The 23,352-nt window shown below is 26.6% G+C and overlaps 5 protein-coding genes across 8 annotated transcripts in view; 4 read left to right on the forward strand and 1 right to left on the reverse strand.

Annotated features, from left to right (window-relative positions):
* LOC119616316 (scavenger receptor class B member 1) overlaps positions 1-14,551 on the forward strand; it is a 37,135-nt gene extending 22,584 nt beyond the window's left edge. For 2 of the 3 annotated variants that reach the window (XM_037972667.1, XM_037972668.1), the window contains exons 2-11: positions 360-451; positions 635-795; positions 1,019-1,163; positions 4,567-4,767; positions 4,832-5,059; positions 5,132-5,252; positions 6,786-6,952; positions 11,010-11,135; positions 11,207-11,812; positions 13,776-14,550. In XM_037972667.1, the coding sequence (XP_037828595.1) occupies positions 360-451; positions 635-795; positions 1,019-1,163; positions 4,567-4,767; positions 4,832-5,059; positions 5,132-5,252; positions 6,786-6,952; positions 11,010-11,135; positions 11,207-11,812; positions 13,776-13,895 (1,967 nt within the window). In that variant the 3' untranslated portion in view covers positions 13,896-14,550. Of the gene's footprint in view, positions 1-359; positions 452-634; positions 796-1,018; positions 1,164-4,566; positions 4,768-4,831; positions 5,060-5,131; positions 5,253-6,785; positions 6,953-11,009; positions 11,136-11,206; positions 11,813-13,775 lie in introns of all 3 variants that reach the window. The other variant, XM_037972666.1, reaches the window with a different exon arrangement.
* Positions 14,552-17,168: 2,617 nt separating this feature from the next.
* LOC119616314 (carnitine O-acetyltransferase-like) lies at positions 17,169-18,878 on the forward strand. The gene is made up of 4 exons (XM_037972663.1): positions 17,169-17,269; positions 17,338-17,961; positions 18,024-18,371; positions 18,490-18,878. Exons 1-4 carry the CDS (start codon positions 17,234-17,236, stop codon positions 18,592-18,594), a joined length of 1,113 nt encoding a protein of 370 aa, XP_037828591.1. The 5' UTR covers positions 17,169-17,233; the 3' UTR covers positions 18,595-18,878.
* Positions 18,742-19,495, forward strand: LOC119616304 (carnitine O-acetyltransferase-like). Its single transcript, XM_037972651.1, has 2 exons — positions 18,742-18,905; positions 18,961-19,495. The coding sequence occupies exons 1-2, from the start codon at positions 18,742-18,744 to the stop codon at positions 19,493-19,495; spliced, it is 699 nt and encodes a 232-aa protein (XP_037828579.1).
* A 41-nt stretch (positions 19,496-19,536) lies between these two features.
* On the forward strand, positions 19,537-22,651 carry LOC119616313 (carnitine O-acetyltransferase-like). The gene is given in 8 exon segments (XM_037972662.1): positions 19,537-20,158; positions 20,220-20,274; positions 20,407-21,027; positions 21,107-21,454; positions 21,515-21,615; positions 21,678-21,771; positions 21,773-21,927; positions 21,987-22,651. Coding segments are annotated over 8 exon segments (1,959 nt in total). The 5' UTR covers positions 19,537-20,135; the 3' UTR covers positions 22,549-22,651.
* On the reverse strand, positions 22,639-23,301 carry LOC119616315 (thyrostimulin alpha-2 subunit). Of its 2 annotated transcripts, XM_037972665.1 has the most exons (3): positions 23,287-23,300; positions 22,913-23,213; positions 22,639-22,845 (listed from the first exon to the last, which is right to left on the reverse strand). In XM_037972665.1, the coding sequence occupies exons 2-3, from the start codon at positions 23,189-23,191 to the stop codon at positions 22,753-22,755; spliced, it is 372 nt and encodes a 123-aa protein (XP_037828593.1). In that variant the 5' UTR covers positions 23,192-23,213; positions 23,287-23,300; the 3' UTR covers positions 22,639-22,752. The 2 variants fall into 2 exon arrangements, with proteins under 2 accessions (XP_037828593.1, XP_037828592.1); XM_037972664.1 differs by having other exon boundaries at positions 22,913-23,301.
* Positions 23,302-23,352: the final 51 nt, after the last annotated feature.

Genomic DNA, 23,352 nt, shown 5'->3' on the forward strand with positions numbered 1-23,352 from the left:
TATTTTCTAAACAATTCTTAATTATGGAATTTTTTCGAAAAAAAAAAAATATTTTAAAAAAAATGCGTTAAACTGTTGTAACAACTGAAACAAGATTAAATTCTAGAAATTGTTTATGTTGTGTATATATTTATTTTTTCCCCCCAAAGGCCAATAAACTTTAGATAATGTGCAGAATTCGCTTAGAATGAAAAACTGCTTTGACAAAGAGTTCAAGGAAAATAAGTTGTTTTTAAACTTAAACTTGTAATAACTAGAAGTTAGAATTAATTTAACAAAATTCTTTATAAAATCAACAAAACAAAGTAATTAATTTTTAGTAACAAAAAAAAATTGTTTTTCTATTTTTTTAATTACAGGTGCATTTCTACTATTAGCTGTGGGTATTTTAGCCATATGTACTGCAGTTTTAGTAAAAATCTTTCATCCTTATGATTTGATATTCAATTGGGTAAGAAAATTTTAGAGTTAATAAAGTATTGTTGTAAATTTTGAAAAATATTTATAAATATACAACTATACGACATTAATTGTATATTGTATTGTTGTATGATATGTTTATCTTACCACTATACTATAATACAACACATGTTATGAACTCCACAATAATTTTTTCTTTATGATTTCATTACAGAAACTAGTTATGGCGGAAAATGGTGAAATTTTCAATTTATGGGCTAAACCTCCAGTGGATTTATATATAAAAGTCTATTTATTTAATATTACCAATGCTGAGGCTTTTTTGGCGGGACGTGAAAAAATGAATGTGGAACAAGTGGGTCCTTATGTTTACAAGTAAGTTTTGATATTAGGTATTTTATTAAAATTTATTTAAGAATGCTGGAAATAATAAACAATATATTTGAGGTCAACAACTTCGATATGCAGTTTAGTTAATAGTTAAATATTTTTTATTATACGCATTTTATAGGCATAAATTATAGATTTACAACTGTTTTTCCATAATAAACTCCTCCCACTTATTTTAATTGGTTTTCGCTTTTTTATCTGTTTACAGAGAACTTATGACTCATGAAAATATTACATTTAACGACAACAATACTGTCTCCACCAATCCAAGTCATCCTTTGGTGTGGCAAGAACATTTGTCAGAAGGCCGGCGAGAAGACGATGAAGTTGTAATGGTTAATATTGCCATGTTGGTAAGTAAAAGAGAAATAATAAAAAAGAAACATATTAGAGATAAATTTAGATAGATAAACAATGTTGAAAATCCTGCTATTATCCTTTTTTCTCTTAAATCTTAACAATATTTGTCTTTTCAATTAGTTATAATGTTCAAAAAATCTACTTAGAAATTTACTTACATTACTTTAAATAAATCGCGTGATTTTCACATGTTTTTGTTTTTATACTGTAGACAGCTGTCACAATATAAATAAGATTTAAATTTATACAATACTAAAAACATACACACACACAAACACATAAAGTTATAACGAAAAATAAAAAAAAAAAAATAACAATGTTTGGGTCAATAAACGTTACTAAAGTATAAACACATCTATATGAATCTAACTTTCAAATACATACATAAACAGCGAATAGTATAGAGTTTGTATGTGTGTAGTATGAATATATTTTTTTTTCCATTTCATAACAAAACAATAAGTTAAGCAGCACTCGGCTTTTAGACAAGCCTTCTTTTTTTGTAGTTTTTGCAAAATATTTTTGTTTCCCTAATACATTCATAATGAGGAGTTATAGAAACAAAGGCTGCCAACTCCAATTTTTTTAAGAAATTAACCTATTAAGACCTATTAGGCGATAAACAAAATCTAGCAAATGTTATTATTTTAAAAATGACAAAAGTGGAGTTTGCTGCTTTTGCTTCTATTTAGATTGGATATAATATGTAAATTTTAGAATAAAATAGCATGCACATTATTAATCTGTTAACTATGTGCATACGTCAAAGTAAAAAGTTATGTTTTTTTTATAATTCTAGTTTCAATTAACTTAATTTACTTCCCCCTTTCTTTACACCCACGGTTAAGTCAAACTAGTAGTTTTAGTATTAATAGAACAAATTTACATTTAGAAATGTATGCTTAAACAAATATTTAGATGAACTTAAACAACTGTATTGTGAGTATAAGTTTAAATATTATAACAGTATCGTTAAAATTACTAGTTAAAACTGTTTGTTTTAAGTATTTGCTGTTAAATATTTAACTTATAATAGTTTTATTGTTGCTGACAATAAACAGCAAATAATCAAAGTTATACACTCAGGGAAAAACAAATGACAAACTAATGATATATTGTGAGAAAAATAACATTTAACATTTGAAGCGTTTACGGTACAAAAACAGCTGTTGATTAAAGGAAATGTTTAAGATTACATATAATTAATAATATTATTAGAATATGATAAAAATATATCACCAAGTGGGACTCGATTAATAATTTTAGTATTTTTTTACAAACAATTTATTAAATGTTTATATTTGTAAATAGAAAAAACTAAAGTAGTAAAAATCAATCCCATAGTCTCTTAAACTTAGAAAAGTTTTTATAGAAAACCATATAAATTTATTTCAAAATTTGACGTTTCAAATACCAATCATAAATTAAAAAAAAAACCTCATACAGGCAATAAACTATTTAAAAACTTGTTATTAAATTACTTTACATATCACAACATAAATACTTGAAATTCTAATGTTAAGATAGGTCTGAAATTCTTTTTATTTTATTATTATTTTTTATTGTTTATAGAAACCCGGGAAACTAGTTACAACAACTTAAGGAAGCTAAAAATTTCTTTATTTTCTTATAAATGTTTACAAATAAAATCCAGTACTTAATTGCGTATTTAAATAATTTATTTAATATATTAATTTTATATATCAAAAACACAATAAATGAATTGTTAATGTATCGTTTTAAATTATTTTGTCTCATACTGTTTATAATGAAAAACAAACTCGACTTGTTTTATACAAAAAAAAAAAAAAACATTAATTAATAAACTGCCAAAAAAATTGTTGTTATTTAAATTTGTTTTAAAAATAATTAAACTTTGACGTCAGTTTGCATATAAATTTACAGCAAAAAAAAAAGATTAAAATGTATAAAAAAAGATTCAAGAAATTTCTTTGCGTTACAAACACTCTTACAAACAATTGTTTTGAAAATGAAAGGGAAGTTTTACAGGTCTTTAAATAATAAATTGACAAATAATAATAATAATATTAAAAAGATTTAAAAAAATTCCTCTTATTTTACGTATATTGTTGTTGCTTTAAAATATTTTATTTTGTTTTGTTTATATTAATTTCTTCTAAAACTTTCCTTAATTTGTTATTTTAGAAAAAATCCGTATTTTTTTATAAATGGGTCATCAGCTTAAAATTGAACTTTAAGATTGGTTAGAAAACCAGTTTAAAATCATGTCTAGCATTCCTTTAAACACTAATAATAAACAAAATTAAGTTGTTTAATTGATAAACAAATAAAACCAAACTGCTTTTTGCAACGGGATATTAAAGAAATAATTTATATTCTTTATATTTAATTCCCCCATGAATTTGCTAAAACGAAACAAGTTAATTTTATTGAACTTTTACTTTTGATACTTAGCATTCAATTTCATAAGTTTATTAACTTATATTAAAACTTAATTAAATAAAAAGCAATTTTAATAGTCTTTTCCATAATTTTGTTACATTGTGCTTTTTTATCGTTTTTTTTGCAATCAAGCAAATAGTTTTTGTAATCAATCTTCGATAAGCAATAAAAAAATGCTATAGCTAATTAGCCAGAAATTAATAACGAATATTTATAAAGCTATAGCGAAAATATGATGATTATAATAAATATGAATATAATGGAAAATTAATTACTTACATATAATATAAATGTTATAAAAAAATACCTGTTACTTGTGTTATTTTTAGCAGCCATGTCAGACAATTTAATGAAAGGTTAATTAAAGGTTTAAACTTGAAAATTTTAAGAATTTCTTTAAAGTATTTGACATTTTTGTTTTCATTAAACATTTTTTGTTTTAATATACCTTTTAAAGTTTCCCCCCATTAACTACTCACAACAATAAACAAAAGACCTAAGACACAAACATGACTTGTGAACATTATACAATTGATTAGCGTTTAATTATTAATTTATACTATGATGAATAAAAATCTATAGTTTTATTTAGCCATATGTACTAGTGGAATATTATTTATTAAAGGGAATTTATAAAATGATCGTTCATTTAACTTTTAATCTTGCTACAATTTTAAAAAGAAATTAAATAAACAAATAGTCTGGCTGTTGCTAGCAATAACAAATTCTCTGGAAATATTTAGAACAATTTGATTAGATGGTAATATTATAGATAATTTATAGCAGCGATTAACTCACTCAAATAACGTAATTAAGCTAGTAAAATTGTATATAAATAAAACATAAACTATTATAATTGTTTAACAGCGTTAAAAGCTTATTAATTAAGGAAAAATTATTTAGATAATTATTTAATAAATCAATCAAATATTACGGCATTTTAATTTGTTTTTTTTTTAATAATAATTACAGGCCATATCACATCTAACAGCCGACAAATCATTTTTTGTACGCATTGGTTTAAATAGTCTCTTTATGACACAAAATTCACAGCCCATTGTGCGCATGACCGCTCGAGAGTTTATGTTTGGTTATGCCACCACCTTAACGACATTGGGTAATAAATTCTTACCAAATTGGATACATTTCGATAAAGTGGGCCTTATAGATAGAGTAAGTTTTATAGCTTTATTCCTTTCAAATTTGTATATATTAATGTTTCTTATTGTTTTTGTAGATGTATGATTTTGATAATGATTTTGAAACTTTCCATACTGGTGTGCCTAATGCTAATGTTTCTGGTCTTTATGCTACCTATATGGGTAAAAAAGATTTGACCCATTGGAAGGGAGATCATTGCAGTAACATTGAAATGGCTTCGGATGGTGTTAAGTTTCCCAGTTTCATACAGCCCAATGATTCTATAAAATTCTTCCGCAAAAGCATGTGCCGTCCCATTAACTTGGTAAATATTATTAATACATTATTGTCTTAAATATTTTTCTCATTTAGCTTTACTTTTTTGTTACCATAACAGCATAGAAGCGGTGAGGAACGCATCAATGTGGGCAGTTTGTCTGGCTACAAATATATCTTTGAAGAAAACGCTTTAGATAATGGACGCATTAATCCTGAAAACAAATGCTTCTGTAGACATGGTAAGTCTGGTGATGTTGTGAACTTTCATTCAAAATTTTAAACTAACCTTTCATCACCCTTGTCATAAGCACGCTTAAACAAATAATAAAATGAATAAATTAATTCATTTGCTAAATTTAATTACAATTCATTAAAAACTTAATCAATCTTAACTATTTCGTCAATATGTTTTTTCTAGATTGATTAATAATAGTAGAGTAAGCAGTAGTAGTATTACTTACTGTGATAATAAATTCATATTTTTTTGTTCTATTATATTCTATAACCCTTATTAAAATGTTAATTGCAGTTTTGTTTTATAAAATAATAGTATTCAAACGTTTAGTAAATGTTAGAAAAAAAATAGAATTCTTATTAAAATAATGATAAATGAATAAAGTTGAATTCTCTTGACTGAAATGAAAACATTAAACAAAATTGACCATTTGTTAAAAGTAATTAGATGTATAGACATATAATATTTAAGGAAATTAATAATAATTTACATGACTAGACAAATTAAATATTAGATGATGATTTCATGAACATTTCTATGGCGAGTTCTTTAAAGGGTTAATTTTTACATAAAATGTTACATATTCTATATGTTTTTGTTTATTTATTAAGCTTAACTAAACGTGATTTATAATTTTTGTTTTTTGACCGAAAGAAAAAATTCCATAAAACTTCACTTAAGTGACGTCAAAATAATTTATCGTTTTTTAACTTACTACAACAACAGTAAATCGTGTTTGTTTTGCTGTTGTTCTTAAAAAAAATAAACGCAAACAAAGTCATTAAAACAAAAAGTAAAAAAAATAAACGGTATTTTGATCATGATAATGACACTGTAAGTGAAAAGCAAAACAAAACGAAAAATTCACTTAAAAGCAAAAGGGGCGTATTTGTTAAAAAAAATAAAGTGTAATAACAAGCAAAATTGTTAATAAAATTGTTACAGTCGGCCAACATGAATATAAAATACCCTAGAGCAATATAAAATACCTTAGAAAATAGGTGAAAAGTACTGTTGTTAAACATAGGAGTACAGTTTTTTTACTACTTTTTTAAAGTTTTAGTAAAAATAGTGGAATTATAGCATATACAGGAAGTAAAGGATTTTAAATCTTTGAAAGATTAAAAAGTTACCCCAAATAACCAAAAAAAGTACCAAACAAACTTTTAGCTCTTTGAAGACCGTGTTTCCTTCCATGTCATAAATTACAACTTAAATTTCGTTATCACGTCATTCGTATCTTATTCTATTAAAAATACCTACATTCCGATCTACGCATAATACTTAAACTGAACTATTTGTAATAACTTTACCTACCCCAATAAATTACTTATTTATACTATTTTCAATATTTATTAAGTAAATAAGAAAATTTCCATTACAATCTGTGACTCATAATGTTATTGTAATTGTTGTTGTTAAGTTGTAATAACAAAGATTCCTTTCACTTTATTAATTAACTAACTTAAGTATTTACTTGTAAATACATTCTATTTGTGTGTATTAATATTTATTATTTATTATATTTTCCTTAAAGGCTACTGTCAACCTCAGGGTTTAATTGACGTCACTGATTGTTATTACGGTTTTCCCATTTCATTGAGTTTACCACATTTTATGGATGCTGATCCTGGCCTACAAGAAAATGTAACTGGTTTGACACCCGATAAGGAGAAACATTCATCGGAATTTATAGTACAACCGGTAAGTGACAAAAAAAAAAAAAACAGTAGCAAACTAAAGCTAATAAGCAAAATAGACTAAGTTTTTATTTAAAAAAAATATCTTTCAGTTTATAGTGGAATTGTTTAATATTTTAATATAGAATTTTGCATTACTTGTGTAATGCATAAGTTGGTCAGTTTTGCTTCTGTAGTTTTGAAAAACAACAGCAATAACTAGTTTAAGTTTTTTTTTTTGCAGTTAAGTGTTATTGTAAGTTTAATGATGTACATATATGTTGTTCTCTGACACAATATCAATACAAGCAATTAAATTACTTTATAATAACAAAAACACTTTTATTAAAACATATTGATCAATGATCATTTGTATCAGTTGCCTGTTTTACGTAGAAGTTCGTTGCTATTCTGCAAATTTACTTTAAAAACCCTTTGATTAAAGTTAATTGCTGCATAATTTATTAAAAGAACTTAATTAAATTACAAAATAACTATTTGTGGTTCCCTTCACTTTTGGCTTTACTCTTAGCCTATGGTTATAAGTTATTTGACTTTGGGGAGAATTTTAAATAAAGTGCAAATACTGAAATTTTAATGGTATGTAATTTTTTCAACATAAATATTATGCAACTAGTCTTGAAAATGACAAACTTTTTAGTACCAAAAAGTACTATTATACATGTTTTATGGCACCATAGAAATCAAGTGTTTAAATTCTTTTAATTTATGTTAAATTCAAGTTCATTTTAAACACTTTATTCTTCTCGATTTCGAATTTTTGTTCACAATCTGAAATTAGCTTATTTTCTTAGAGTGTAAAGAAACATTTTTATGGACAATTTTGAAGGCAACTAGTGACTAGGTTTAATGACTCATCAGTCAAAGATTTTTAAAACGGCTTCAACTTTGTTTTTCCTAAACATAGTTTAAAAAGCTACTTAACAAGTTTGAGAACTAAGCTTTAGATTAATAGAAACTAAGTTGAGACATCAAACTTTTATTTATATTCTAAAACGAACGTCCTTTTCGATTCTTATTATAGAGTAAAATCCGTAAACTTTAATTAGATCATAAATAAAAATCAAAAACTAATATTCTCAAACACTTAATGCATAATTAGCATAAATAAATAACATTTTTTTTTTTCGTCCAAAAATAATCGATGGTGCTATTAAACAACATTTTATTACTCCCATTTATGTTAAAAGAATTTCAATTTCAAAAATTGTTTAAAAATAAAACATGCGGTTTGTTTTGTATGATTTGTCATTGCGTGCGCATTCAATTTATGGGTGGAAAATTTTTTGGTTAAAATAAAAAGTACTTTTTAAAATTTTATTTAAAAAAAACTAACACAAACATCAGTTTGCGATTTCTGACATCATTTGTGTTGCGTCTTGAATAACAATAGGATTCACTTTAGTATAAAGTATTACTAATAGTTTTGAAATGCAAAACAGCAAGTTTGATTAAATCTATATTATAGCCATCTAACTCATCTGCCAGAGATTTAGAGAGGTTTCATGGAAAAGGAAGCAAAACATTTTATAGATCAGTATTTGCAAGTCATTAGTAGAGTGTGGAGTCGTTTGATAGGAGTAGTTAATGAAATGCGTTAGTATGTATAATTGTTCTGTTTTTTTGAAATAATCACGTATTATCTGGTTGATTTATCAATTTGTTAATTGTGGGAATTTTTTATGAGACATTTTATTTTTCAAAATAAAGAACTATTAAAACTATTTATAAAAAAAAGTCTTAAGTAAATAAATAATGTCAACGTTTTAAATTTTAAAAACAAAAGTAATTGCTGTTTTTTTATTAAGAAATTGTGCTTTTTAATGAGTTAATGATTCAAAAACAATTTCCTAGAAACTAAAAGTGTAATTTTCCTTTATCAATAAATTGTTAATAATTATAAAAATGAAAAAATACTGCAGATTTTTAATACTCATTTAATATGGAAAATATTTAGTGTGGAAAAGTTTATTTTTTTTAAATGAAGCAATGTTTAATAATAACAAAAAAAAAAACATGTGTTTTGTCATCAACATCATAACAATTGTTATGCATAATAATTAGCCAAGAATCATCATTATTAAACTCAAACAATTCCTTATCGAAATGCAGAACAGCTAAGTGCTATTACGAAAGGTTAGTCATGTCAATAACACAAAACAGTTTTCGTTTTATTTGTTGTGTTTTTTTTTTAATTTTATTACCGGACACTAACATTTTAAAATTTATAACTTTAAATAATTTCGAAAGGAATCTAAAGCGGAAGGAAAATGTTTTTTCTTTTTGTTTTATTACACAAAATTTAAATAATTGCATGCTTAACCTTTAGAAGTTTAGAATTGAATTTTGAAAATTTGCAATTATAATTTAAATTACTGCATCCGGTTAAGCTATGTTTTCAAAACTTTTCATTCATAATTTTATTGTTCTGTTTAATTTAATTTAAATTATTTTATTTGTTTAAGTGAGAAAAAAATTAATTCATTAAACTTTTGAATATTTATTATTTCTATGGAATTTGCTATAATTATAAAAAACAATTAATTCATTTACTTTAATTATTAAGTTAAGACAAGTTCAAAGCATTTTTAATTAAAAGGATTTTTTCTTATTTGTATTGTTTTATAATTAGTATTGTTTTAATAATGTTATAGTTTAAACAAATAAATTATAAATTTTAAATTGATTGATAAATGACTTAATTATTGATTGATTTATAATAATAATAGAAAACTCTAGATATTAAAATTTTCTAGATTTTTAATTAAAATCTGGAAAAACAAATTAAAATATTTACAGCCATAATTAAAAACATTTATAAATATCAACAAAGCTTTATACTAAGCACTTTTTCCACAAAATCTTTGTCCCTTTAGTTTAGAGTGCAAATTTTAAAAACTATTGTAAAGTAGACTTAACACATTTTCAGTTTTAACTGTTAATAACAGTTTTAAATTTCCTCTTTTATTTACTACAGATCTTTCCAGATCAATTAAGTACTATTGATACATAATTATAAAGTACTATATTTAAATAGTACGTTTGGAAAAAAAAAATTCCTACATGTTCACACGCTTATACTTTTAAGTATGTAGGTGTGAACACAGTAAAGAAAGCAATTGCTTTGCCTTTTTAAATAAATATATAATAATTCTAATTAAAACACTATATTATAATTAAATATATACTAGTAATAGCAGTTAAATGAATAAATTAAAAAAAAACTAAAACTTTAAATAATTTATATGTCTAATGTTTATAAAATTATTGACATGTTTTAGATGTTTATTTCCGCAGTATTATAGTTATTTTTTTTTTCTAAATGCAGTTTTTGCAATTAGTAAAATTTCTAAATGTTGTTTTATTATTGTTTATTAGCTAAAAAAAAAACAATTTTCTGCTTAATTTATTTATTATTTTCCTATATATTTTATTAATGGCTTTTTTGCATTAATGCCAATAAAGTGTTTACAAGCATATATTTCATATTAAAAACAATTTTGTTTTAATAATAGTATGTTAAAACAATTATTTAATTACCAGCTGTTTGAAACCTCAACATACATACTAATCAATCAAATAGAACGCGTGTTATAATATTTTGTAACAATTATATTGATACTTCGATGAGTACAATGAGAAATGGGTAATTAAGCTATAAACATAGCTGCTGCTGTTTAGTTTTGAAATCAACAATGAAATTTTTTGAAAAAAAAAAACATGAAATATTTTAAGTAAATGTGCGAAAATGTTCATGTTTGCACAAAATTCCTGTTGTTGTATGAAAACTATAAAAAAACTTAAACTTGAAATTCTCACTTCAAGTCGAAAAAAAGTATGACTTTTCAAAAAAATTTTTTCCGCTGACCTATATTTTTGTTGTTTCCCCAATAAAACATTTAAATGTTAATAGTAAATTAGAGCAAAGGCTAAATTGTTTAAAACCAGAAATTACTTAACTGCTGTAGTAATTACTATGTAGCATTTTTCAAAAGTTGATTTCTATTTAATTTTATAAAAATTATTTATTAATTTAATTATATATATTTTTTTCATTTTAGGAATCTGGTTTACCTTTATCCTTATCGGTTAAAGTACAAATCAATATGCATTTCCATGATTTGTCTGCCTATAGCCGTGTTAAACGTTTTAGTCACTTAACCGTGCCCATGTTATGGTTTGAAATTGTAAGTATTATATAATATTCAACTATAAATCAAAATGCAATATTTAATTATTATCCTTATTTATATTACAGATGATGCCTAAATTACCCGAAAGTCTAGACAATAGATTCAACTTCTATTTGAATTATTTGCCCTACATTGAACCCTTAGGCTTTTGGGGTGGACTTTTAGCTGGTTTAACTTTACTCATCTATGCTATAACAAGAGCTACTCTGAAAATGTCTTCGTTGGCGAAAAAATCTCATCTCTTGGAGTTGAATTATGGTCGTGCCAATTTAATACAGGCCAATCAGAATGGTGTTTACAAGCCTTGTGAATTGAAATTGTTGGAAAAGAATGAAAAATCCAACGTCATTCTGAGTACGTCTAATGAAACCAGTAATTTGTATACGGAACTACAACCTTCATTCAAAAAACTGCCCAATAATTTACACTCTAAAAGAGGTTCATTTGCTTTGGAACTAGAGCCCGCACTCGGATCCAGCTCGGATTCTAGTTCCTGTGATGAGGGCAATGATAGTGATACTGCCACTTTGACTTTAAGTCGCAATTCCTCTTCATCGTGTTGTCAAGGCAATAATAATTGCTGCGTCGATGAACTCAAGACAGACAACAGTTCAAATTCCAATACAACAACCGATGAAGATGACGATGATGATGACGTCGAAGAACAACAGGTAAGAGTTGTTTAAAAACAAATAAATTTTAAAATTTTGAAATATTAATAGTACACACACCTCCGTGTGAACATTTTAAATTATTATTAGAAGTTGTTTTTTTAAAAATGTTTGAGGCGGATAAGATTCATTTATTAGTTCGGTGTTTTGTTTAGTCACTTTTTGTTTGTGTTTATTTGTGTAACACGCGACCAAATGAACAATTTAGAATTGAATGAATTATGTATGTTTGAAATTTATTAAAATTAGTTAATATTCTCCATAAATGTAGTCAGTCTGTCCCTCTTTAAGAATATTAATAATGTTTAAATACTCGTTTAGCACATTCAAATGTGAATAAATATTTGTTACGCAAATGACATTTGACAACAACAAAATTTAATGCGATATACTTAACAGCAAAAAGAGCTTAACTGCTAAATAACAAAAAATAAGGCAATTTTTACATAAACTGAAAAGTTTTTTGTATAAATAATGCATATTTTGACTGTTTCATTTCCATTTTTCATAGGAACAATAACAAAAAGTTATAAATTCTTAGGACTTTATTACAAATATTGGGCAGATTTAAAAAAAAAAAACATATGTTATTTTGTACAAATAATGTAAATACTCAATGTTTCATTTCCATTTTTCATAGGAACAATAACAAAAAGTTATAAATTGTTAAATTTTTTTAAAGAATTTTAATAGTTTTTTAGAAATTGTAAATGTTTTCTTAAAAATAAAGAAATTTGAGACTGTTTCATTTTCATTTTCCATAGGAACAAAGAAGAAATTATTTTTTGTTAAGTTTTGTTAACAAATTTGCAAAGTTTTCGATAAAATGTATGAGACGTATTTTGAATAAGGAAAATACCAACTGTTTCATATCCATTTTTCATAGGAACAAAAGCAAAAAGTTGTTTAAACTTCGTTTAGATGCGATTTAATTTCAGTAATTAATTATAAATAATGTCACTTAAGTTATTTTTGCCATTTATGGCTGTTTATTTGTAGAATTTTACACAAAATCTCTATTGTTTCTTAGTTCTATATTAGAAATCAAATTATATTTAAAACAATTCTTATTAAAAGAAAGAGTTTTTTTATTAAATTTATAAAAATACAACTTTCCCTTTAACGAATTATTAAGTCTTGACATTACTTATGTAAACGCGTGTCAAAAAACAGGAGGGTTTAGATCTGGCGTTACATTTTATTATTGCTGACAGATTGTTGTCTTAGCTTTGCCTTTGAGAAAGAAAAAAATAACAATAAGTTATGTTTGAATTATTTTATTTAAAATTCAAAACATGTTTTAAGATCGCAAATTTGTTTTTAATTTCTAATCAAAAACAAACAAAACACATTGTTTAAATAAATCATAAGTAAATAAGATAAATATGTATGTAAACAAATTTAAAATTGTGACAATTAATAGGTGTTATTGAAAAAAAAAATCATTCCCATAATAAATGAAATGTGAAAGAATTTAAGATTTCTTCTAATAATACAGTGCTAATAAAAAGTTATCAAACGGTTGTGGTTTTTTACTCATTTGAAATTAATCACTCGCAAAAACATTTTACGGTTTAAAATCAAAATTTAATTCTTTTGTTGTGATTTAAACAAAAGTTCGAGAATGAGTGTCTAATACAACAAATAAAGTAAACAAAATTATAAATTCGTATTAAATCTGTTAATAAATTTACAATTCTATTGCAAAAATGAATATAATCAATTGATATATCAAATGTCGCCATAAAACCAGATCTAATAACCAAACAATCTTTTACGTCAATGGGGAAACAAAAACACAAACAAACTTAATAACAAAACAAACATTTTGGAAAGATCTATTCTATTATCTAAAGACAGAGTTCCCTAAGATTAACTTAAAAATAACTCAAATATATGATGCTTATTAAATTTATAAACCTGTTATTAATATTTCATTTTTATCTTTATTGATTATTTTCAGATTGCTCTTAGCACAAATAGTAGCGGCTATAGAACCTCAACATCGGAATCAATGAATTCAATGGTTACAGCCAATCTAAATACACCAATGATAATAACCGCAACCAGTATTCGAAAATAAAAGAACTGGTTACAGTTACAAAATTGTTGATTAGTTGATAATAAACAAATTCAACTAATTTCCACTGAAACATCTTATACCATCTACAACATATCTAAGTATAAGGCTTTATTTTAAAATTAAACTAAAAAATAAGGTTTATTTATACCTGAAGAAGATACACCAACATTTCATCCAATCATTCATACATATGCATACAAACATATATCATTGAATCAAAGAAAAAAATGAACAAAAAACGATGTACTGTGATAAATTATAAAAATATTCTTCACTTTCGCTCATTTTTTATTGTATGGATTTTCCTGGTCTTATGGGGTCTTTTAAACTTATGAAGGTTATGTCTAGTATTCTTTGTAATTTTGATCAATTCAAAATAGCAAAACAAGTTAAAAAGGGTTAGTTATATTTTCACAAATTTAGTTCATACTCCTACTAACTTTGTTTTAAGTTTTTAAATTGTCATATTTTATACAAATCATTTTTTTATACAACAAAATATTATCAGTAAGTTTCCATTAAACAAACATACTACCTCTGTGAGGTTTTAACCAAATGTTCATAAAAATTATATATTTATATATATATATATTTTTTTTAAATAATTATAATATTAAACTGCATATTCTAAATTATTATAAAAAAAAAGAAAAATCACAATAGATTTTAAATTATTCATTTATTATATATAAATATTTATTAAAGTAATGCTGTGATTTTGTGTTTTATTACCACCACATTTAATTTAAAACGAACAATTTGTCAATTTTGAATTTTTTTTTTTAAATGAAAGAAATTGTATATTTTTTACAAAGAAAATTTACATTTGCTGAGGAAAGAAAAAACAAATTTGTAAAATATTGTATTTAAATTTAAGCGATTACTTTTTTTAAATGAACAAAAAAAATATGAATGTATTGCTAATTTTTTTAAAAAAGAATTTACATTTGTAATTATAATTTTTTATAGAATTTAGCGCATGGTAATAAAGTTAAATATTTAATAAGGAATATTTTAAACAAAATATAAATAATAAAAAAAGAGTTGTTTTATTGAATGGGAAATATACAGTTATAAGGACACATGTTTGTAAGTCCAAATTTATAGTGAAATTTTGATAATGCATTGAAAATACTTTAAAATTCAATAGAAGTTGAACTCAAGCCTGAAATTATTTACCTAAAAATGTATTATCACATTAAAATAAGTTTCTCCCTAAAAGGCAGTATTTCGCCTAAAAACAGATTTCCTCTAAAAAAACAGTATTTTATCTAAAAACCAGTAGTTTCTCTAAAACCAGTTTTCCATCTAAAATTCAATAAAAAAGAAATTTTTGATCTAAAAACAAAATTTTCCCCTAAAAACCATGGCCCAAACACCGTACTTTTCACCTAACATCACGGGCCGATTTACGGCATAGGTAATTAAGAAAAATGTTTCTTAATTTTGCTATTTAGATGAAGTTTTTCGATATCAAACAAGAAATATTAAGCTTTTTAGTTTAATTTCAATTTGGAAATATCTTTTCGATACGAAACCTTATGCGATCACGTATACGGTAAAATGACCTCAGATTTTTTGAAATAAAATTCACTTTTATTGAGTGTTTTCTCACCATCAAAACGTATGTCGTAAAAGGACAGTTTGATATTTGGAATGGAGCTTATATGTGGTGTCAATTATGGACCAATCCTCAAAAAATTTGTTTTTGAGAGATTTTTGCTCGTAAGAAACTTTTTTATGACGAATTTCATCGGTATGCTCGAATTTTTTTATCCAGTAATGAGCGGGACCTTATATGGAGTGTAGGGTCAAATATGGACCGATCCTCATAGAATGTGCTACAGAGATTTTAGCTCGTAGGAAACCCTCTTACATATTTCATTGCTATACTTATGTTTAGCCAGTAATGAGCGTTAAAGTAATTTTCTGAAAGGCACCTTATATGGGGTTTAGAGTCAATTATGGACCGATCCTAAAATTTGGTACAGAGATTTTGGCTCAGAGGAAACTTACTTATGTCCAATTTCATCGCAATTTCAACTCGTATTTTTAACCCAGTAATGGGCGTTAAAGTCATTTTCTAAAGGGGACTTTATTTGGGGTTAATTATGTACCGATATTCATAGAATTTGGTACAGAGCTTCTGGCTCTAAAACTTAATTGCGCCGAATTTCATTGTTATACTCTTATTTTTAAAATAGTTATGACTGTTAAAGTTAAAGATAAGGACCCAGAATTTCTGGGTCTATGACCAATATTTCTTTTTTGGTAGTGGGTATAAAAATAATCTTATTATTTGCTGGAAAAAAATTTCAAAATTTTAACGTTTAATAGTGAACGTATCAAATGATGTAACGTTATTTTATTAAATTTGCTATGAACTTAAAAATAACGGAAATTCTTTGCAAAACAGTAAGCTTTTATATATAACAAACATTTACTCTCTTCGGAAATATACTCAAATTCTCTCTATTAAATTGATATGGTAACTCGATTTTATTAATGTCATATATTAAAAAAAAAAATTATAAATAATATTAAAATTGTGTCGACTACACACTTTTGTTTTAATTTATAAAATTTAAATAAAATAGTATTTTATGTCACAATTAAAAGAAGAATAATAAAATACATTTTTTTGGTTTAACAATTAATTAAAGGTAATTATTATACAATTAAAGAGCAGAGAATTTATTTATAATTTTATACATATACAAAAAGACATAATATTTTAAAGAAGCGAAACTGAAAGATATTTTTGCACTTCTACCGGTATTACAATAACAAAATAATGCTTTTTCCCTTCCTCTCTTGTTTATACTATGGATGTGTACTATGACCGCTAAAATAGAGTGCAAACGTAATAGGAACGACAAGCGAAATAAGTATATTTTCAAATAATCTAAACCACAAATTTAAAAAGGAACTGCTGGGTTAATACTGTAGGAAGCCAATTAAAATAACTTTCCTTTATTATGGTATTTTGATCAAATACAAATTTCGAAACATTTTTAAACATATTTTCACTTATTGAGTTTTATAATATTTTAAATTTAACATTTCGCTGTCGCTTCTATTATGTTTATAAAACAATAACTTGTTGCTGCTTTTTTGAAAGGGAAAACGAAAATTCTCTCAGTATTTATTTAGAGACAGAGCTAAATCCATACAAATTAATATTTATTGACAAACAAATGTATGCTACACTTGGTACTTGTATAATATTCAATAATTTAATGTAACGGTAATTTTTTTATACATATTTTTTAGAATTAATACAAAATTTCAAGTTAATTTTAATATCAATCTTGCCAGTTGAAAAAAAAATTCTCAAAATGCAAATTTTACAAAGAAATCTATTAAAGTTAATGGTAGGTAACTATAAAAATGATTCAAAATTCCCACTTTAAAATAAAATATTTTATAATTACATTATTAGAAACGAAATTTTACCTACCCTACGTTACTAGATTCCATGACCAAAATTTCTGTATTAGAAAAGAAAAATTTTAGTTGTAAGAAAAAAACTACAAAAATTAAAACCAAGCAAAAACTTTTGAAATTTCCCGCTCTTAAACTTGAAGAAACTATACCGAAATTTTTAAAAACCGTGCAACCACTTTTATCATGTGAAGAATTTGAGGAAGCTAAATGTCTGACGAATGAGTTTGCCACAGGAGAAGGGGCAGAATTGCAAAAGCTCTTAGAAGCTGTTGCTAACAAGGAAGAGAATTGGTTGGCACCAAGGTGGTTAAAAGTAGCTTATTTAGCATATCGGGAACCAGTTACCGTTTACTCAAGTCCCGGCATGACTTTTCCCTTAAACAAATTCAAAAACCAAGATGAATATTTTATGTATACAGCTAAATTAATAATGGCTTTAATTAAATTTAAAAAACTGGTAGATGATGGCAAAATGCCCATAGTAAAAATGGGTAAAAATGAATTAGATAATTCACAATTTGGAGCCGTTTACGGAACATGTCGCATACCTTTGGCTGGTATAGATGGTTTAGAATATAATCCAAAATCAGAGCATGTTACCGTTATACATAAAAATTATGTAAATTTTAATTAGTTATTAACCAAAATGTTCATTATTATATAATAAATTTAAATTTCTAGTTCTACAAACTTCCCGTTTACAATAGAGAGGGTAAAATTTTAAATGCTGATGTTTTGTGTAAACAATTAAAAACTATAAGCAATTGCGATAAAGACTTTGGACCACCCATAGGCCTATGCTCTACCGATAAGCGGGACAATTGGGCTAAAGCTTATAAACAATTAATAGAATCCCATGTTAATTGTAAAAATATTAAAATTATACAAAAATCTTTGTTTACTGTGTCATTGGATCAAGAAATATCTTTCGATGAAGAAAATAAATATGTGATACTTGGTCAGCAATTAATACATGGAGGTGGTGCAAAACAAAATAGTGCAAATAGATGGATGGATAAAACTATACAAGTATTAAGACTAGAATATTGATATAATTCAGATAGTTTATTTCAGCTATAGTTTATTAAACTGAAATAAACTTGTATATCATGGGATAATATTTTATTAGTATTTTTTCAATATTTAGGTAATTGTCAATCCTAATGGCATGAGTGGTTTTTGTTATGAACACTCACCCGCAGAGGGACAGCCTATTGCCATGATGACCGATTATGTAACTAAAATTTTGTAAGTATTTCTTTCTTGAGGTACCACTAGCAGCAGGGAGAAATAAATGTCTGTTTGAAACTATAGACCCAAAGATTCCGAATTTAAAGATGGCGTTTCAGATAACTATGATTGTTTTTCTAAAATAGAAGTAACTGAACCAGCGAATGGTATGAAAGATAAATTTAAATTAGCAGAACAAAATATTAATGATTTGGCCTGTGATATGGATCTGTATATAAAACATTATAAGACCTATGGTAAGGAGTTCTTAAAGCAACAAAAACTAAGTCCTGATAGTTTTATACAAATGGCTTTGCAATATGGTTTTTATAAGTAAGATGTTCTTAACATATTTTTAAAGATCCTATTAAAATTCCTCATAATCTAGACTACATAAATCGCCTGCTGCTCAATACGAATCAGCACACTTGCGTATCTATTATGGAGGACGCACTGAAACTATACGCTCCTGCTCTAATGAATCTTTGGCTTTTAATAAAGCCATGTTAGATCCACAAGGTTGTGATGAAAATCGTTTATTGTTATTGCGTGAAGCGGTAAATGGTCATCGTAATTATACCAATATGGCCTTGCAGGGACATGGTGTAGATCGCCACTTATTGGGTCTGAAACTTATGGCAATTGAAAATAAAAAGCCTATACCGAAATTTTTCTCATCCAAAGCTTTTGTCAAAAGTTCACATTTTCGCATATCTACTTCTCAAGTGGCCACCGGCAATAAAGCTTTTATGTGTTATGGAGCCCCGGTTAAAGATGGTTATGGTTGTTGTTATAATCCGAGAAAAAACGATATGTTTTTAGCTTGTTCCGGTTGGAAATCGAATAAGGAAACAAATGCCAAAGATTTTGCTGAATGTATAAGTGCCGCTTTAGATGAAATGCAAGAATTGTTGAAAAAATGAAGTGAAAAGAAATGCTAAAGAAGAGTTTTAAAGGAATTATTCAAGTAAAAAAATTAACTAAAAATAATTACCAGAAACTTACCGTAAAATGTTAAAATTTTAACTCGTATAGGGTATTTAATTATTCATTACACATTCATTATTACAGGTTTATATCAAATGTGTAAAAACTCTCTCTTTATAAATACTATCGCCCACAAACTCTCTTAAAACTGGGAGAGTATTCAAAGAGAAACTTGTTTAGTTTGATCGCAAGTTGCATGCATTTTTTAATTTTTAAAATAAAAAACAAACTTGCTAGTCCATTGATACCAGTTCCCTAACTAGTTCGGTATTTTGATTACGTGGTTAACTTTTTATTTTCTTTAACTTGAGTTCAATATATTTTTTGTGTTTCTTGTACCAATTGTTGCGATAACAGCACACACAATTTCTGGAGCAATTTCAACTTTAAACAAAAAGTTTTTTTTAAGCAATTAGTATTGTACTTAGACCCTTAAATAAATATAATCCCAAAATACAATAACAAATTCAACTTTAAATAAAAACGAAAGTAAATAAAAATAAACATAAGCAAAAAAAAAGAGGTTTTTGCTAAAAATAATCTAAAACAGCTATAAACGCTTAACAATTTGTCTGCATGATTATGTTTAAAAATCAAAGGTGAATTTGTGTAAACGTTTTTAATTTTATTAAATTTATTTATAATTCAATTTTTATTTAGTTACTTGGAAGTAGAAAATATGACCATTTTAACAAGCCGCGTTTTAACTAATTTGGTAAGTAGTTTGAAAATGTAAAAGCTTTTAATTTATTTTAATAGAATTTTAAAGTTTAAAGTAAAAAAGCTTTCTTTAACTTTATTAAAATTGCTTTAAGAACTAAAACTATAACTTTTATATAAATTTCAGACCAAAAATGCTTTATATGGTGCACACTCTAAAGCATCCAGAGCTTTGTGTGCTACTACGCTACCAAGCAAAGCCCAAAACTATAGCACTGAATCGAAGCAAAGACAAAATCTTTTAAAATTCCCTGCCTTAAAACTAGAAGAAACTTTACCGAAATTTCTAAAGTCCATTGAACCCCATCTTACTAAAGAAGAATTAGCTGAAACGAAACGTATCACCGAGGAGTTCCAGCAAAAAGATGGTGCTGAATTACAAAAGATTTTGGAAAAAGTAGCTGCATCTGAAGAAAATTGGTTAGCTCACAGATGGCTTAAAGCTGCCTATTTGACATATCGTGATCCCGTTACTGTATTCTCCAGTCCTGGCATGACCTTCCCCATGCAAGAGTTTAAAAGCCCTGAGGATTACTTTATGTATACTGCCAAATTGATACAGGGTCTGGTTAAATATAAGAAAGTAGTCGATGAAGGTAAAGTTCCTGTAGTTAAAATGCGCAAAAATGAATTGGATAATTCTCAATTTAGTGCTGTATATGGTACCTGCCGTATACCATTGCCACAGCAAGACGCTTTAGAATATCATCCGAAATCACAACATATAGCTGTTATCTATAAAAATCATGTATGTATCTATATATTTATTTATCTATATATCAAACTATTTTTAACATTTCCTTTCATATACATTCTACTTCTTTTAGTTCTTTAAATTGCCAGTTTATGATAAAAATGGTAAAATTCTAAATGCTAAAGTATTATCTCAACAATTGCAACAAATTGCCAATTCTGAAAAACAAAACGGTCTTCCCATTGGTCTGCTTTCTACCGATAGTCGCGATAACTGGGCCGCTGCCTATGCTGAGCTAATGAAGTCCTCTCAAAATGCTCAGAGTGTGAAGGCTATACAACAATCTTTATTCACAGTTTCTCTAGATGAGAATGTACCTTTTAATAAGGACAGTGTATACAATGTTTTGGGTCTTCAATTGATACATGGTGGTGGTTCTAGTAAGAATAGTGCCAATAGATGGATGGACAAAACTATACAGGTAAATAAGCCAACAATATAGTATATTGTATATTAAAATAATGTAATTTTGTTTCCAAAGGTTGTAGTTAATCCTAATGGTATGAGCGGTTTCTGTTATGAACATTCACCAGCTGAAGGACAACCCATTGCCATGATGACTGATTATATTAACAAGATTTTGTAAGTATATTTAGCAAAATTTAACTTGACAAAAGTTATGCAATATTTTACTTTCTTTTTAGCCCCGATCCCAAAGAATTTGAAGATGGTTCTAATGATAACTATGAACCTTTCTCTAAGCTAAACTTCGATAAACCCTCTGAGACTTTACAGCAAGCAAATCAATGAAGCTTCCAAGAATGTCAACAAATTGGCTGAAGATTTACAGCTTGAGGTTTTACAATATAAAGGATACGGCAAAGATTTCCTAAAGAAACAAAAATTAAGTCCCGATAGTTTTGTACAAATGGCTTTGCAATATGCCTTCTATAAGTGAGTGTTTCCCCTTAAATTTACACAAATATCTAATTTCTTATAATTCCTTTAAACAGGTTGCACCAATGTGCTGGTGCCCAATATGAAACTGCCCATTTGCGTATTTACTATGGTGGCCGCACAGAAACTATACGCTCCTGCTCTAATGAATCCATGGCTTTTGCCAAATCCATGATGGATGCCAAATGTTCTGATGAATTACGTGTGGATCTTTTGAGAAAGGCTGTTAATGCTCATCGTGAATATACTACCATGGCTTTGCAGGGACAAGGCGTTGATCGCCATTTATTGGGTTTGAAATTAATGGCTCTCGAAAATAACAAACCCATACCAAAATTCTATCAATCTCCCGGTTTTGTTAAAAGTGCACATTATCGCGTCTCTACTTCTCAAGTGGCCTCGCCCAATGAGGCTTTTATGTGTTATGGTCCTTTAACACACGATGGTTATGGCTGCTGTTACAATCCCCGTAATTCTGATATATTTTTAGCCTGTTCTGCCTGGAAATCTAATGATCAAACTTGTGCCAAGAGATTTGCCAAAGCTATAAGTGAGGCCTTGACCAGTATGCGTGATTTGTTGGAAAGAGCTGGAGAAAAACCCAAATCCAAGTTGTAAAGTTTTTTTGTTTCACATATTTTAAATATTAGATTACTACTATTTGCCTTAAAATTGAATTTTTAATAAAATAAAAGTGTTAATATTATTTGTACAGCGAAAATTTTATTTTTTTATTTTAAGGGCTCATCACAATATATTCTAAACTATAATATTTTTACATATATACATTAATTAAAAAAAAAAAATTAGTGTTTTAGAAATTTAATCCTTTTTGCAATGATAACAACTACAAGACAAAGCAGATTGAAATGTAAAATTGCGCATGCCACCCATGCAAAGGACACGTTTTTGTATCTAAATTGAAATATAGCAAAAACAAGTATATGATAATTTTGTAAAACTATAAACGAAGACTACCAACCTCTTCAGATTCCATCATATTACAGCACTGACCCACCGACACCACTGGCTTTGGGGGCTTAAAAATACCACCAACACTGCCCCAAGGCATAGAAGGCACCGCATACGATTCACAAAAGCCTCGACAGGCATTGGTAGTTATATGGAATTCCACACAATCGGGTATGGAAATTTTGCGTGTATTACCCACTTTATGACAGCCCGGTCTTAGCCAAGTCTCTTTTGCCAACGACATTATGCCAAAGAACAAAAATAATGAAACAACTTTCAAAGGAAACATTTTTCTTGTCTTTAGCCTCTAACTGTAAAACGGTGTAAAAATTTATTAATTTATTTGTATTTTACTTCCGCTTTCTCTGAGTTCCTAGCACATACCGGGTTTATAACAGACTACTTGTTGTTTTAGCTGTTACAATGGTTTTTATGGGTTTCATTAAATAA

The sequence above is a fragment of the Lucilia sericata genome, unplaced genomic scaffold, assembly GCF_015586225.1.
Source record: "Lucilia sericata isolate MDLA Ls3-8-SP2 unplaced genomic scaffold, ASM1558622v1 Contig000067F_arrow, whole genome shotgun sequence".
NCBI classification, from domain to species: domain Eukaryota; kingdom Metazoa; phylum Arthropoda; class Insecta; order Diptera; family Calliphoridae; genus Lucilia; species Lucilia sericata.

Bases quoted from the DNA above. Each gene is read 5' to 3' on its own strand.
- LOC119616314 (XM_037972663.1), top strand. From the start codon at position 17,234: ATGCAAATTTTACAAAGAAATCTATTAAAGTTAATG. The intron at 17,270-17,337 runs GTAGGTAACTAT...TTACATTATTAG, and splicing joins GAAATCTATTAAAGTTAATG to AAACGAAATTTTACCTACCC. The intron at 17,962-18,023 runs GTAAATTTTAAT...TTAAATTTCTAG, and splicing joins CCGTTATACATAAAAATTAT to TTCTACAAACTTCCCGTTTA.
- LOC119616304 (XM_037972651.1), top strand. From the start codon at position 18,742: ATGAAAGATAAATTTAAATTAGCAGAACAAAATATTAATGATTTGGCC. The intron at 18,906-18,960 runs GTAAGATGTTCT...CTCATAATCTAG, and splicing joins TTGCAATATGGTTTTTATAA to ACTACATAAATCGCCTGCTG.
- LOC119616315 (XM_037972664.1), bottom strand. From the start codon at position 23,191: ATGTTTCCTTTGAAAGTTGTTTCATTATTTTTGTTCTTTGGCATAATG. The intron at 22,846-22,912 runs GTTGGTAGTCTT...ATTTCAATTTAG, and splicing joins ATATGATGGAATCTGAAGAG to ATACAAAAACGTGTCCTTTG.